The 14,146-nt window shown below is 60.2% G+C and overlaps 5 protein-coding genes across 5 annotated transcripts in view; 2 read left to right on the top strand and 3 right to left on the bottom strand.

The window, feature by feature from the left end:
* Positions 1–1,008: 1,008 nt before the first annotated feature.
* Positions 1,009–1,381, bottom strand: VDAG_08771 (uncharacterized protein). The gene has a single exon (XM_009651088.1). The coding sequence runs from the start codon at positions 1,234–1,236 to the stop codon at positions 1,093–1,095; it is 144 nt and encodes a 47-aa protein (XP_009649383.1). The 5' UTR covers positions 1,237–1,381; the 3' UTR covers positions 1,009–1,092.
* Positions 1,382–5,099: 3,718 nt separating this feature from the next.
* Positions 5,100–6,623, top strand: VDAG_08770 (ammonium transporter 1; the record flags this gene model as incomplete). Its single annotated transcript, XM_009651087.1, has 1 exon — positions 5,100–6,623. The coding sequence occupies one exon, from the start codon at positions 5,100–5,102 to the stop codon at positions 6,621–6,623; it is 1,524 nt and encodes a 507-aa protein (XP_009649382.1).
* A 458-nt stretch (positions 6,624–7,081) lies between these two features.
* On the top strand, positions 7,082–9,529 carry VDAG_08769 (DNA polymerase lambda; the record flags this gene model as incomplete). Its single annotated transcript, XM_009651086.1, has 1 exon — positions 7,082–9,529. The coding sequence occupies one exon, from the start codon at positions 7,082–7,084 to the stop codon at positions 9,527–9,529; it is 2,448 nt and encodes an 815-aa protein (XP_009649381.1).
* A 794-nt stretch (positions 9,530–10,323) lies between these two features.
* VDAG_08768 (protein phosphatase methylesterase) lies at positions 10,324–11,583 on the bottom strand (the record flags this gene model as incomplete). The annotated part of the gene is made up of 1 exon (XM_009651085.1): positions 10,324–11,583. One exon carries the CDS (start codon positions 11,581–11,583, stop codon positions 10,324–10,326), a length of 1,260 nt encoding a protein of 419 aa, XP_009649380.1.
* A 1,133-nt stretch (positions 11,584–12,716) lies between these two features.
* The window catches only part of VDAG_08767 (DUF907 domain-containing protein), a gene marked incomplete at its 3' end in the record, with an annotated part of 2,543 nt that continues 1,113 nt past the window's right edge, over positions 12,717–14,146 (bottom strand). The window contains exons 3-4 of the mRNA XM_009651084.1: positions 13,269–14,010; positions 12,717–13,204 (exon numbers count right to left, since the gene is read on the bottom strand). Of these exons, the coding sequence (XP_009649379.1) occupies positions 12,717–13,204; positions 13,269–14,010 (1,230 nt within the window). The remainder of the gene's footprint in view (positions 13,205–13,268; positions 14,011–14,146) is intronic.

Here is a 14,146-nt window from a genome sequence, read left to right as displayed (position 1 = left end):
TGCAATGATACCAATATGCTGTCTCTCGTCCCGATATGGCTCGTGACACTTACCGTCACCACAGCGTTCATGTCGATAGCGACAGGACTTGTTTCCAATGCCGTTGATCTGATGTATGTGAGAAAAGCGGATGGAGGATAGGAGGCAGCTCAGAGGCAAGGGCTACGCAGCTGAATTTGCTAAAGTGTGTAGCCTGCAAGAGCGCAGGGTGTCAATGGAGCATCGGAGCCACAACGGCATTGGGTTGCAAGGTAAGTCCTCGGCAGTCACTCTCAAGCATTCTCGATCACGGACTCTGCCCGCTGTAGATGTATCATTGCAAGAGACTCTGGTAACTCCTTGACTTTGCCTGCTATCATCTTGACGGCGTGCTTCCTACATCTACCGAAGATGAACGCTCGTGATCCCTAATGGCAGATTGAATGTCAGCACACACTGCACAAACCCATATTCTGGTCCTGCAAATCTGGGGCGTGTTACTCGGACCGCTAGACCTCAGCCCTGGATGCCGGGTAGGGGATCTCCCGTGTTGGAGATCCGGCATAGCGCGATTGGGGGTTATTGCGAGCACGCCATACTCCTTACTGAAAAATTGACTTTATGGTGCAAGCCCATGTTCTACATTGAGGCTGTGTTCACTCACTTGCCGTGATGGATATGCGTGGCATGCCTATGATAGAGCAAAAGGTCTCGACGTATCAAGCCAGCAAGATATGCGACAGGCCACTGTATCGCTAGGTCTCTTGGAACCAAAACCACAAGAGCATCACCATACAAGAGAGAAACCGTAGATGGAGGGTAATCACAACGAGGACGGCTATTTTCTCTGCCCTTGTAGGCTATTCGCTCTGCCCGACCAGGGTAAATACACGCTAGACAAGGGTCAAGTTCCAAACACAGCTCCACCACCTAAATCAGCTGGGGCAACTATGTACCTCTGCTCGTCTCCTGTACACACGAGTCTCTCGAGGAGTCTCTCGATGAATTCTGAGCTGAAGACCAGCTGTCACCAGCTAACAGAGCAACCCAGGCAGCCCCCTAAGGCTCTGCATTTACCAACACCCTCAAATACAACAACACCACCAAATACGCCTATTCTGAGCCCTCTAGACATCGCCAACGCCTCATTTTATCGTCAAACGAAGCCTCTCCGATACCTCCTTCACCGACAGACTCACCGGTCGTCACCGAGACCTTCACCGAGCCCTTCACCGAGCCCTTCACCGAGGGTCCCATCGTCTCCTTCACTACAGATACGCAGTGCCTCTCTACGACTACAGCTAGAGCCTATAGCAAGCAGCAAGGAGGGTTCTGAATAGCCTCCAATTAAGGCCAATTCAGCGGTTACGGCAGTCCTCCAATTAAGGCCAATTCGTCGTTTACCGCAGTCTTTCCGATATCCTGATTTGTAATGCAAAAGGATTGGTACCAGCTGCCTCAGGCCGCCAAGGGCTACCACCGCCCGTTCAGCGACTCGCCTGGTTTGCTAGTAACTCAAAGGTACAAGAGACGAGCAGAGGTATATAGTTGCCCTAGCTAATTTAGGTAGTGGAGCTGTGTTTCTGGCTTATCCCCTGTCTAGCGTGCATTTACCCTAGTCGGGCAGAGCAGCCTACAAGGGCAGAGAAAATAGCCTTCCTCAATCACAACGCAGCTGCGGCACAAGAACTGCCTTGTCGTCAGAGTGACAGGCCGCATGTCTCTTGTGAGAGGCTCCGAGGGGCAAGTCGTGGGTCGGTAAGATCGAGTGCCGATCCTGGTTGGAATAGATGCGAAGGACATGCACGGGGAGTGAGTGTCCCACGTGCTGCGCAACCCACTATTGGCAGCACAACAGCTAGTCAGTGAACACGGGATAGTTGAGTCTCGCTTTGTTTGCTGTCATAGGTAACCTGTTATGAGACGCTCGCGGATCCTAGGAAACAACGAAAGTACGGCGCCTGTAACAGCAGCAGACTATTGACGGGCGTCTTGCCCGCCGGCATATATGTGCGCTGATCGGAGGACTTCAGTCAATGGCACGGACGGGCAAGACTATTCTCAGCGGGCGAGACTGAGACAGGCGGAGGCAAGACGAGCAGCGGACCCGGATGCAAGGCCACCATGCCATCCGCTGCGGGCTGGGCCAAACAGCACGGACAAGGGAAACCAAGTGCAGGGACCGTGGGAATGTCTTTTTCTTGTCCTGTCGTGGAGCCGACGTGGAGCAAGCCGCCTCGTCACAGACGTCGAGTTGAGGGGCCGCTTCATCAGAGACATCGAGTTGAGGGGCCGCTTCGTCAGAGACGTCGAGTTGAGGGGCCGCCTCGTCCCAGAGGCACCGCAGTCGCAGGCGATCGAGCATACGACAGGGGAGTGGCTTTTGGGCGAGGTAGAGGACCGGGGCTTGCATTGGTGGCAGTGGCTGGCAGCCAACAACGAAGCACTCATTTTTCTTTTTCCCGTTGCACGCCGCAGTGGCAAGTGGCGTTGCTCATGATAGGCGCAATCACTTGATAAGGAAGACGTTTCCGGAGAAGCATGGCGGTCCAGTGCTATGGCGAGATGCCGGGGTCATGGTGTTTCCCATGCCTGTGCCACCTTGCTCTAGCTTCACGACGCAGGAGACGATTGCTAGACATTCGGGGGCCTTGCGAGCTTGAGAGTGGTTGGCACGTGCCGCCGATGTGATGCATCCAGCGAAACTGAAAATGGGATGATTTCTGAGAATGTTTTGGTCAGCAGTATGACTACCCAGTGGATGCGGTCGAAAGGATAACGAGCGCGGGCCACTCGACCCCTGGCCGTACGGGGTTTCATGCAAGTGATGGCAAGCCACGGTGCCTGCTCACCTTGCTCACCCACCGCAACCCAACGCCAGACGGATGTTTCGGTCATTAGGGGAGTTGGGTTGTTGATGACGGGAGATGAGTGGGTGAGACGGAGACAGGCTTGACGCGTGGGCGGTTGAGGGGTGTCCAGGCCGAGGGCCTGGCAGCTGTCAAGGGGTAGTTTAGTGGGTGTTCCTTGTCTTGGGCGTAGAGTCGTCGACTGTCTCAATGGCTTGACATGTTGGCCCGACTGCAAAGGTACATGTAGATAGATGCTGTATCCTGGGTGAGATGAAGCCATAGGTGAAATTTTGGATCGACACGAGCCGCCTCGAGCCGTGGCAAAGGAAGCAATGACCAGAGTGTAGAAGGCGGCAGTGGCAGCCGTATGGTTAGAGGCAGCTAATGCTGGGCAACAGCAACGGGCGGTTCATTAATTAAGGCAGGGGCACCGAATGGGGCATGGCAGATGGCGGGCAGGTAGGCACTGTGCACCAAGGAAGGCAAGGAGCCGTTTAAGAGGCTGAGACGAGCCTGCCATGAGCATGATGTGCCTAAGGTACCTGCGAAGGGTATCTTGGTCCTGGTTCTGGGGCTACAAGGGAAAGACGAAAGACGGAACCCCCACCGCGCCGGCCCGCCAGCTTCCCCAGCCAGTGACAGACAAACGTGGGAGGGTCTCTTTCCCTTGCTCTCTGTTGTGAGTGGTGCCTGCCTCCACTATCTCTCTCTCTCTCTCTCTCTCTCTATCTTGGGTCCGGACGACAAACGCAAATGCGTTTTCCTTACCACCCACCACGGAGGAACTGCCCTGAGAGGGTCCGACCATCTTTATCAAGTTGAATGTCGCAATTTTGCCTGGTGCAATAATCACCTCGTCGTCGGCTTGAACCCCTGAATTGTCCCAGTGGTTCGGTCTCGTATTCACGCCTCTGTCTCCAACCAGCTACAAGTAGCTAGCTGCCTTTGACTGCCAGCCGCGCCGCTTGCGGTGGGTGACACGAGCTAGGTGCTCAGGACAAAGGCACCACTGGTAGCCCCTCCAGCTGCTCGCTCGAAGGACTCTTTGTTTCCAAGAAACTGAAGAATCTACCGATGACACCCAAATCCAGGGGCCAGTCTGTCTGTCGACAAAGCCAGCGAGAAAAAGTGGCAGAACCCAGTCAGTGGGTGAGGAGACCTCCAAAAAGGAAAAGAAACGACGGAAACGGATACTTATTAGACCATGGCCGTGAGCTTGACAGCCGCTGGTGTCAACCTTGTCTCCTGCGTCGCGTTATCTCGCGCTAATAAGAGACCCTGTATAGGCACCCAGCACCAACACCCAGCCAAGCACCCAGCACCCAGCACCCCGGCGCCCCCATCCCTGTCCGCCTGGGTCTTCTGCCAATTGCCTATGATGGTCGTCCACCATTTTACTTGGACCTCCACCATCCACCCACGTCTTTTCGGTAGTCGAGACGAGTCGAGCCCAAGGTGCAGGGAGAGAGGCCAGGCGATCAGTCAATCCGTCGTCTAAGATCTACGCGTCAAACCCACCCCTGCTCCCCTCTCTCCGCGGGCCAGCCAGGACAGGCCTTCGTCCTTGGTGACCATTGCGAGTGGCCGACGACATTGCTTCTTTTACACGGGCGGTACCTGGCACAGCATCATGGAACATGGGTCTGGCATGGCCAGATAAGCTCTGGTGCGAGCCATTGCGCCAGACAGACAGGAGCACACACCAGAGAGGCGCGAGGCACTCGCCGCCTTGAGAGGAGAGGGCAAATCGATGTATCGAGGAGTCGAGGTGTCGACCTGGCTGGTTCCATAAAGTACTTGGACGCCGCCCGCTCTTCCCGAGCTTGCGCCCGCACGTCGACACTTAGCTTCCCCCCTTCGTCAACCCCCAGTCGCCCGTCGTTTGTTCTGTCCGACTGCCCCGTCGCCCCCGGCCATTTTCGCTCGCAAATCCACAATTGCTCTCCTGCTCCATCGTTTCCTCCTTCATAATTCAACCAACGCCTCGCTGATCCATCGACGGACGGGCTTTTCAGCTCAGCTCAGCCCAGCCCAGCTCTGCTCTGCTCTGCTCTGCGACGACACGGCGCATGCGCACGCGACATTCATCTCCGCCGAACAGACTGTAAAAGGGTTGCGCGCATTTCCGGGATATTGCCTGCTGTGGGGGTTGCCAACTCTGCCCCTTCCCTGCACCATCCGCCACATCGCTGTACCTACCGCCTGCGCCGCTGGCACTGAACCTCACAGCATTGTCCGCTGCCATCGTCAGCAGCCCCAACGCCCACCATGGCGGCCACCGAGATAGACCTCGATGACCTCAACTACGTCCCCAAATACCCGTATAACGGCACCGGCGATTCTGGAGGCGATCCCCTTAAGGATGACCTCAACATCTGGTACGAGTCTGGCGATATCGCCTTTCTCATCATATCCACGGCACTCATCCTGCTCATGATTCCCGGCATCGGCTTCTTCTACTCAGGCCTCGCCCGTCGCAAATCCGCCCTCTCCCTCATCTGGCTCTCTGTCATGTCGGCCGCTGTCACCAGCTTTCAGTGGTTCTTCTGGGGCTACTCTCTGACCTTTTCTCACACCGCCGGTCCTTTCATTGGCAACTTTGCCAACTTTGGCTTCAACAACGTGCTGGCCCGCCCCTCTGTCGGCTCAGCGCGCATCCCGGATCTCCTGTTTGCTCTCTACCAGGGCATGTTCTCCGCCGTCACCGTCGCTCTCGCCACTGGCGCCGTCGCCGAGCGCGGCCGCATGCTGCCCTGCGTCATCTTCATGTTCATCTGGGCGACCATCATCTACGACCCCATTGCCTGCTGGACATGGAACCCTTCGGGTTGGTCCAGCCGCATGGGCGGCCTCGACTTTGCCGGCGGCACCCCCGTCCACATTGCCTCGGGCGCCGCTGCTCTCGCGTACTCGATGATGCTCGGCAAGCGTCGTGGCCACGGCACGCACGAGCTCAACTATCGCCCCCACAATGTCACGCACATTGTCATCGGCACCGTCTTCCTCTGGGTCGGCTGGTTCGGCTTCAACGCGGGATCGGCCCTGTCCGCCAACCTGAGGGCCGTCATGGCGGCCTGCGTGACGAACCTGTCGGCCTGCGTCGGCGGCGTCACGTGGTGTGTGCTCGACTACCGCCTCGAGCGCAAGTGGTCGACGGTGGGCTTCTGTTCCGGCGTCGTCGCCGGTCTCGTCTCCATCACGCCCGGCTCGGGCTACGTGCCGCTCTGGTCGGCGCTCATCTTCGGCTCGTGCGGTGCGGCGTTTGCCAACTACGCCACCAAGCTCAAGTTCCTCCTGCGCGTCGATGACGCCCTCGACATTTTTGCCGTGCATGGCGTTGGCGGCCTCGTGGGCAACATTCTGACGGCCTTCTTCGCGGCCGACTACATTGCGGCACTCGACAACGTCAGCTCGATCGACGGCGGGTGGATCAACCGTCACTGGATCCAGATTGCGTACCAGGTGGCCGACTCGTTCGCGGGAGGCGCCTACTCGTTTGTGGGCACGTGTATGATTCTTTTCCTCATGAACATGATTCCGGGGCTGCGGCTGCGCGTGGACGAGGACGCGGAGATCCTGGGCATTGACGATGCCGAGATTGGCGAGTTCGCATACGACTACGTCGAGCTGACGCGCGAGGTGCTGAACGACGTCGAGAACGAGGCGGCGAGCGGCTACTCGAACGACGGCGGGTACCCGCCTGCGGAGAAGAACAGCATTCCGCTGATGGACGCCAGGGCCTTTGCGGGGTCATCGCAGTACCAGGGCGGCCTTTACGGGCCTACCGACTAACTGGCGATGCTCGGTGGCGTAGCGAGCGTGGGTGCTGTGTGCGTATAATGATGGAGTGCTGTTTGACGGTTTATGATACCTGGGTTCGAGCTTGGATGCTTGCACACCCACTGCATTTTTCCAATTTCTTATTTCTGTACGATATATAGACAATAGCCCTGGCTAATCTGATCTTGTTTCCGACTTTTGATTCTCGGAGCTGATGAAGTGAGCAAGGGAGGTGGAATGATGGTCGATGCGGCATGGTAGATAGATGGTGGTCAGTTGTCGGCAGCTGTAGCCACTTGCTGCCTCCAGAACAGCCCCACCTCGATTGTAGGCAACCGCCACCATCATGAGCATTCCCGTCGACATCAACCTTGGCCATCTGTACAGCCTCGACTTTCCAGTGACAACAACACCAACACAATGTCTCACTTGGCCAGGTTCATCGACGTTCCTTCCTGTGAATCCCCAACATGTCCTCCCGGGAACCGTCCCTCGCAGACAAAGAGGTCTTCTTCACTGAGCTCATGGCCCTAGGCACTGACCTCGACAGCGAAGAAGATGCCATCGATCAAGTTGAGGCCGAGCGAGGCAGACGCTCAAGGTCGGCGCTCCAAGGAAGACCATCGAGAACCACAAAGCCAAAGAAGCGCTCTACGCCCCCTGCCTTGCCCATCTCGAAGCCGCCAGTGTCTCCCTCGCACCCTCGAAGGACGGCCTCATCCCCTCTGCCTGCAAGGGAACCGCTGGTCGCCAAGACGGTCGAGCGAACGCCTCTTGCCGCGATGAGGAGGCTTGGGAAAGAAGCCGCAAAGGCCTCGCCCTCGGTCGTCGAAGAGACGCCTATCCCCGACTCGACACGTGCGCCGTTCCAACCCATCCACCTCCTGCGCACGACGTCCACGCCCAACCCGCCGATGAGGCAGCTGCACCCGCCGCCGCACCGCGACGAGTCGCCGTCCCTCAACGCGACGGGGAAGAAGCGCAAGCGTGACGCCCCCGTCAAGCTCGTGCCCGCGCAGCAGCAGATCTTTAGAGACCAGCACTTCTTCTTCATCCCCAACGACGACATTGCCCCGGCGAGGCGCATCCGCATCCGCAAGGCGCAGGAGTATGGCGCCTCGTGGACGCGCAGCCTCGAGCGAGCCTCGCACGTCATTGTCGACAAGGGCCTCTCGTGGAAGAACATTGAGCCCGTCGTGACGTCTGCTGGCGGCGCCGGCACGGCCGTTTTCGTGAATGAGACGTATCCCCTCGACTGCATCCAGTTTCGGAGCGTCCTGAACCCGAAGCAGAAACAGTACCTGGTCACGGGATACCCGGGCGAGCAGCTGGTCGAGGCGCCAGTTGTGGCGGCCCCATCTGAAGTGCCTGTGCCTGCGGCATCGCCTGCGGCATCGCCTGCGTCCCTGCAGTTGAAGCCGCCGCCGAACAACCCCAAGCGCTTCGGTTATGTGCCGCCGCCCAGCACTTGCTCCCAGAGCGAGCAGTCGGCAGAGGAGGCACAGAACGAGCCGGCTGTAGTGGAGGCGCCAGAAACATCCGCGGCCCAAGAGGCAGAGACGGGAGACGAGCTCGCCGAACTCATCTCGCAGATGCAGGAATTTAGGGATGTTCCCTCTGACTCTGATGACGACAACGGCGACGGCGACGGCGACGGCGACGCCCCCGCAGCAGGCTTCGCGGAGACCCTTTCAGATGCAGAACACTCCGACGGTGAACCCAGCGGCAAGAAGCAGAGACCGGTGCGCGCCACGCGACGCAAGCAGATTGCCTGGGAGGAACGCTTCGCCTGCACCAGAGGCGGGCTCCAGGACGACGACGGCAAGAACCCCAACGCGCGCACCATTGAGATGCTACAGCACATGGCCGACTATTATGGCCGCATCAACGACACGTGGCGGCCCATTGCCTACCGCAAGGTCATCTCGCTCCTCAAGCGGCAGACGCGCAAGATAGCGACGGCTGCCGAGGCCATCCGTCTGCCCGGCGTGGGTGCGCGGCTCGCCGACAAGATTGAGGAGATTGTCACGACCGACAGGCTGCGGCGTCTCGAGCACGCCGAGCGCGACCCGGCCGACGAGACGCTGCAGCAGTTCGTGCGCATCTACGGCGTCGGCAACGCGCAGGCGAGCCGCTGGATCGCCCAGGGGCACCGCACGCTCGACGACCTCCGCGCCGGGGCCGTGCTGACGGCGAACCAGCGCATCGGCATCGACCACTACGACGACCTCAACACACGCATCCCGCGCCGCGAGGTCGAGGCCCTCGCCGCCGTCGTCCGGTCGGCCGCCGCCGCCCTGGACCCCGACGTCGAGCTCATCGTCGGCGGCAGCTACCGTCGCGGCGCCGCGTCGAGCGGCGACATTGACCTGATCGTCACGCGAGAGGGCACAACCTCGGCGCGCGAGCTGCTCCCGTTTCTGGCGCAGCTGACGCGCACGCTCGAGGCGCGCGGGTTCCTCGTCGCGGCCCTGGCCACGTCGCGCGACGACGATGCCGGCGGTTCAAAGTGGCACGGTTGCTGCGTGCTGCCCGCGCCGGACGCCGCGCGTCTGCACTCGAGCGAGGGCGAGGGCGTGGGCGTGGGCTCCGAACGAGGCTTCGACCCAGGCGCGCCCTCACCCTCGCCGCCGTACCGTCCCGTGTGGCGCCGGATCGACCTTCTCGTCGTGCCGGCGGCCGAGCTCGGTGCCGCGCTGCTGTACTTTACCGGCAACGACATATTCAACCGCAGCATGCGGCTGCTGGCGGCGCGCAAGGGCATGCGGCTCAACCAGCGCGGGCTCTACCGCGACGTCCTGCGGGGGCCGGGCCGGGCCAGGGTGACGGACGGGGCGCTGCTCGAGGGGCGGGACGAGAGGCGCATCTTCGCGCTGCTCGACGTGACGTGGCGCGAGCCGCACGAGCGGTGGTGCTGATGTGTGGCGGGACGGAGTAGGCCTTGACGGGTATTTGCATGCACGACTGGAGCTGCGTCTTTTTTTTTTTTTCTTGTTTGCTTGTCTGGCTCGAACGTGGCGTTGGAAAGGGCTGTTTGATGCAGGCTTGACTTGGGCAGACTGGCACTGGGTAGAAGCTGCAAGAAAGTGTAGAATGACAGACTTGGATTGCCACGTGCTGACGAGTCATTGCATTGAAGAGTCATTGGAGGCCGACTGCTCTGCTCGTCAGTCTCGAGCTTACTAGCTGGTGTTCGTCGGGAAGGATTTGTACATGTAGTGGCCGCCTGTAGAGCACAGGAAATCGCACCTCGTTGAACACGGCACAGGAATTCGGGCAGGGTTCACTTGATGCTCGGTGCCTCATGCTGATACGATGCTTGGACATGATGCTCCAGACGCTTGATACTTGATTCTCATGTTCATGCCAAGATCATGTCTTATAAATGGAGTGTACACGATGCATCAACCCCATCGTTGAACGCATGACAAGCACCAAAGGCTGACGAACAGCATGGCGATACAGGCCACAGCAGGACCAGCAATGCTCCAGCAGCTGCACACTTCATCCCGCGTCTCCCACCTTCTGTCCATGGTCCTGACGTCGCAGTCCTTACGTCGCATCACAGGCCTGGACGCCTCCAGGCCCAATCTCGCTCTGCCACGTCCCCCATCCCCAGACAAGCACCAGACCCAAATAACACGAGTGATGCCCCAGCCGCAGCAGGCGTCTCGTGCAGCCACGGGCAGGCCACAGACGGTCGTCTGGGCCGTCAGACGCGCTTCCCCTGCCGCAGCAAATCGCCCACTTTGGGCGGCAACACGAGCGCGCCGCGGTCGTTCCGGCGGAAAAAGTCGACGAGCGCCACGGCCGTCTTCTCGGGCAGGTCCTCGTGGATGAAATGGCCGGCCTCGGGGAAGACTTGCAGGGCATACCGCCCCTGCATCTGGCCAATGGTCAGCGTCGTGTCGAGGCGGTCCGTGCCGGCGAGGAGCAGCAGCTTGCCGCCGCGAGCGGCGAGGAAGCGGGCCGAGAGGCCGGTGAACCAGCCCTCCCAAAAGGGCTGCGTCGCGGCGAGGTCGGTGCGCCAGCGCCAGGGGCGGGCCGAGGTCTGGGCTCTGCTGCCCGTGTCGGCCTCTGTGTCGGCCTCTGTGTCGGCGGCAGCGGCGACGCGCTCGACGAGGAGGGCGGGCACCGACGTGCGCGCCGACAGGGCGTTGCGGACGGTGCGCGAGCGGACGTGCCACTCAATGGCGGCCTCGACGGAGGCGAAGCCGGCGGGGCGCGTCGACAGGTAGGCATGCATGCTCTGCAGGGCGTCCATGGCGGAGCCCTCGACCACGTCGAGGACTGCGTGGCCGAGGAGGCGCGGGGCTAGGTCGGGCGGCGGGTCGGCGGCGAGGGAGGTGATGACGGCGCCGCCGAGCGAGTGGCCGACGAGGACCATGGGCGGCAGGGCGTCGGCGGGCCAAGCCATGCGGCGGGCCGTCAGGGCGATGACGGCGGCGAGGTCGGCCGTCAAGGTCGGCAGCGAGAGGTCGGGGCGGTCCTGGTCCGGGGTCACGGTGGCGCCGTGGCCGCGGGCGTCGAGGGACAGAAAGCCGGCGTGGGGCAGAGCGCGGCGGATCTCGGCGGCGACAAGGGCGAAGGAGAGGGCGGACGAGCCGGCGCCGTGGTGGGCTACGAACAGGGGACCTCCTTGCGGTGAGGGGGACGTCAGGTAGGCATGGTACGTGGTCGTGGCATCGTGCTCGAGGAACAGCTCGCGCTCAAAGTAGGTCGTCCATGGCACGGGCTCCCAGGAGCGGCCGGGGCGCGAGAGGGCGGCGCCTGGGCGGGCGAAAAGACGCTGACTCGGCGACGGGATGATGGTGCCCGTGGACGACGCCGACGAGGCCGAGGACGAGTCGCCGTCATCGAGGTGGTCTGGGAGTTCCGAGAGTTCATCTGCGTTGTCTTCTGGTAGCTCGTCAAAGGGTTCTGGGATGGCGTCGACCTTGCGCTTGGCCCAGGCCCGCTGGAGGTCACTCATGGAAGAGCCTGGCCGAGATGGCAGTGCTCGAAAGAAAGCAGCAAAGTCCAGAGACCAATGCCGAGAAGCAGACGTCGATGGTTGATGTAACTGCTGGAGACAGATGGAAAAAGGCAACGAATGTACTGGGGTCAGAACAGCAGCTCAGCTTCCAATCGTCGAGAGCAGGAGCGCGGGTGCCTCAACCCATGAAGCAGAAGCAGAAGCAGAAGCAGAAGCAGAAGCAGAAGCAGAAGCAGTAGTATATGAACAAGAGGGAGACGTATGCAAAGAATAAGAAGAAGGGGAAGAAAACATTGGATGATGGTAAGGTGAGCTGTTCATCCTCTGCAGAGAAGAAGAAGAACCGTACGTACCTTGCGTGGACGAATATCCTGCCATGTTGGTGGCATGACGTTGGAAGGAGCGCCCCACGTCAGGTACCAAGTACCTTCCTTCCTTGCCGATGCCTGACGTGGGAAGGTGGGAAGGTGGGAAGGTGCATACGTAAGCAGCACCTTCCTGCCGTGGCTTTCGACATGGCAACAACCTAGGCACCTAGGTACCTTCCTTACCTAAGGCGAGGTACCCAAGGCGAGATACCCAAGGCGAGATACCCAAGGCGAGGTACCCAAGGCGAGGTACCCAAGGCGAGGTACCCAAGGCGAGGTACCCAACTCAACAAACTGCACAGCAGCATCACTTTCATGGCCGTTCATTCATCCCTACTGCATGGTATCCACCAAGGGAATGGTATCTACAGCTGCGTACCTTGGCCAAGAACCACTCGAAAATCAAACTCGAGAGAAAATAAAAAAACAGAAATGAAAAAAATAAAAAGGCCCCATGCCGGCCAAAGCCAAACACGCACAATGCGCAGATGTGTAGAAGCCCCAAATGAGTGTAGCATGGTGCTGAGTAGGTGTGTCCTGGGCCCGAAGCAGTGCGACGACGTGTGGGCATCTCTCTTGTTTACAGGTGAAATAAAGGCAAATGTGCGTGTCGTGGTCGTATTCCCCCCAACTCCTAGAGCACGACGCCTAGACCACGAGAGGGGGCGTGCCGAGCTCATCCCCTTGTCGTCGCCGCCTCCTATTATGCAGTGGTGCTGTGCTGTTGCAACACCATGTCATCCTCCTCATGCTACACGTTGCTCAAAACCCCCGGTAGCCGGCCCCTTGACCGTACCCTCCCTGGCCGTAGCCCTGGTTGTGATACGACCTGTCGCCTCCGTTGCCGCCCATGTCCGGCACCGTCGGTTGCCGCGTCACGGCCTGGCCCACCGGTGCCGCCGATGCCATGAGCCCCTCCCTGCTGGTGCTGCGCTCGTGCATCGGCGTGCTCGGCGTCAGTGGCCGGTACGCCGGGTGCACGCTGCTGCCGACAAAGTTGAGGCTGTTGCTGGCCTGGCTCGGGTGGTTCTTGTGGTACGTGTTGTACTGCGCCGCCGCCGCGCGGTCGTACATGTCGCGGGACGGGTCGCGCGCGTGCGACGCCACGCTGGTCTGGTTCTTCTCGACGGCCGACGCCATGGCGTACGTCGTCTCGCCGTTCGGGCCCGCCTCGGGATCCTTGCGGTCGAGAAGCAGCGAGTTGCGCGCGTCGAGTGGTGTGAGGTTGTCCATGTCCCGCTGCATTTTCTCTGTGTCATTTCGTTAGCTTAGCAATCTCGCAACAACAGCCTCGACGAGGCGAGAATCACGTACCCATCTCCTTGCGACGCTGGCGGTGCGGGTTCACCTTGCAGCAGGCGTTGAAGGCGTTCCATACGATGAGGATGGCCAGGATACCCGTCAGTGCCGACTGCACGGCAATAAGCACGACACCCGTCACCGTCTGCGTCGTCTGTGCGATGCCAAACTGCTCGACAAAGACGAGGATGCACACGACCGAGATGACGCGGACGACCTGGATGGTGATGCTGATGACGTTGCCCGACTTGCGCTCGTAGGGCCGCTTCCACAGCAGCAGAATCAGCAGCAGCGCCTCCACGATGAGCTGGCCCGACGCCTGGAACAGGCCGTGGCCGTCACCCGCCGCGATGATGGTGCCCTTGGCGAACATGTAAATGATGATGGGGATGAACAGCCACCAGTAGTCCTTCTTGTACGACTCGTAAAAGAGCGAGTACTTGACCCAGACCTCCTTCTTCTCGTAGAGGCCCGAGCTGTCGCCCTCGGCCTGCTTGAGCTTGCGCGCCGTGTTCCAGATCTTCCAGGCGAAAAAGGCGAGGATGCCCGTGAAGACGGCCAGCGTCACGCCGGCCAGCGTATTGGCCGCCCACGAGTCGCCGTGGGTGAACTGGAAGATGCAGTAGAGCACCCAGATGCCGTACAGCAGCAGGATCAGAGACGTGATGGTGCGCGCGATCGAGCCCCAGTAGTGCTCGCGGAACCCGGACAGGGCCTTGGGGAAGCTGCCGAAGAGGGCCCAGAACTCGAGGATGACCTTGACGAGAAGAATGCTGACGACAATGGCGGCGATGACAGAATGTTTTATGATGAGCAGGACCCTTTTTTTTGGGGGGGGGGGGAGCAGGATCGCTGAGCTTTGTTGACGTAGGCCGTGATACCGTCTATTCGTC

The sequence above is a fragment of the Verticillium dahliae genome, genomic scaffold (genome assembly GCF_000150675.1).
Source record: "Verticillium dahliae VdLs.17 supercont1.22 genomic scaffold, whole genome shotgun sequence".
Lineage (NCBI taxonomy): Eukaryota > Fungi > Ascomycota > Sordariomycetes > Glomerellales > Plectosphaerellaceae > Verticillium > Verticillium dahliae.
The sequence above is the reverse complement of the archived record's forward strand: the minus strand, read 5'-3'. Positions and strand labels throughout refer to the sequence as shown.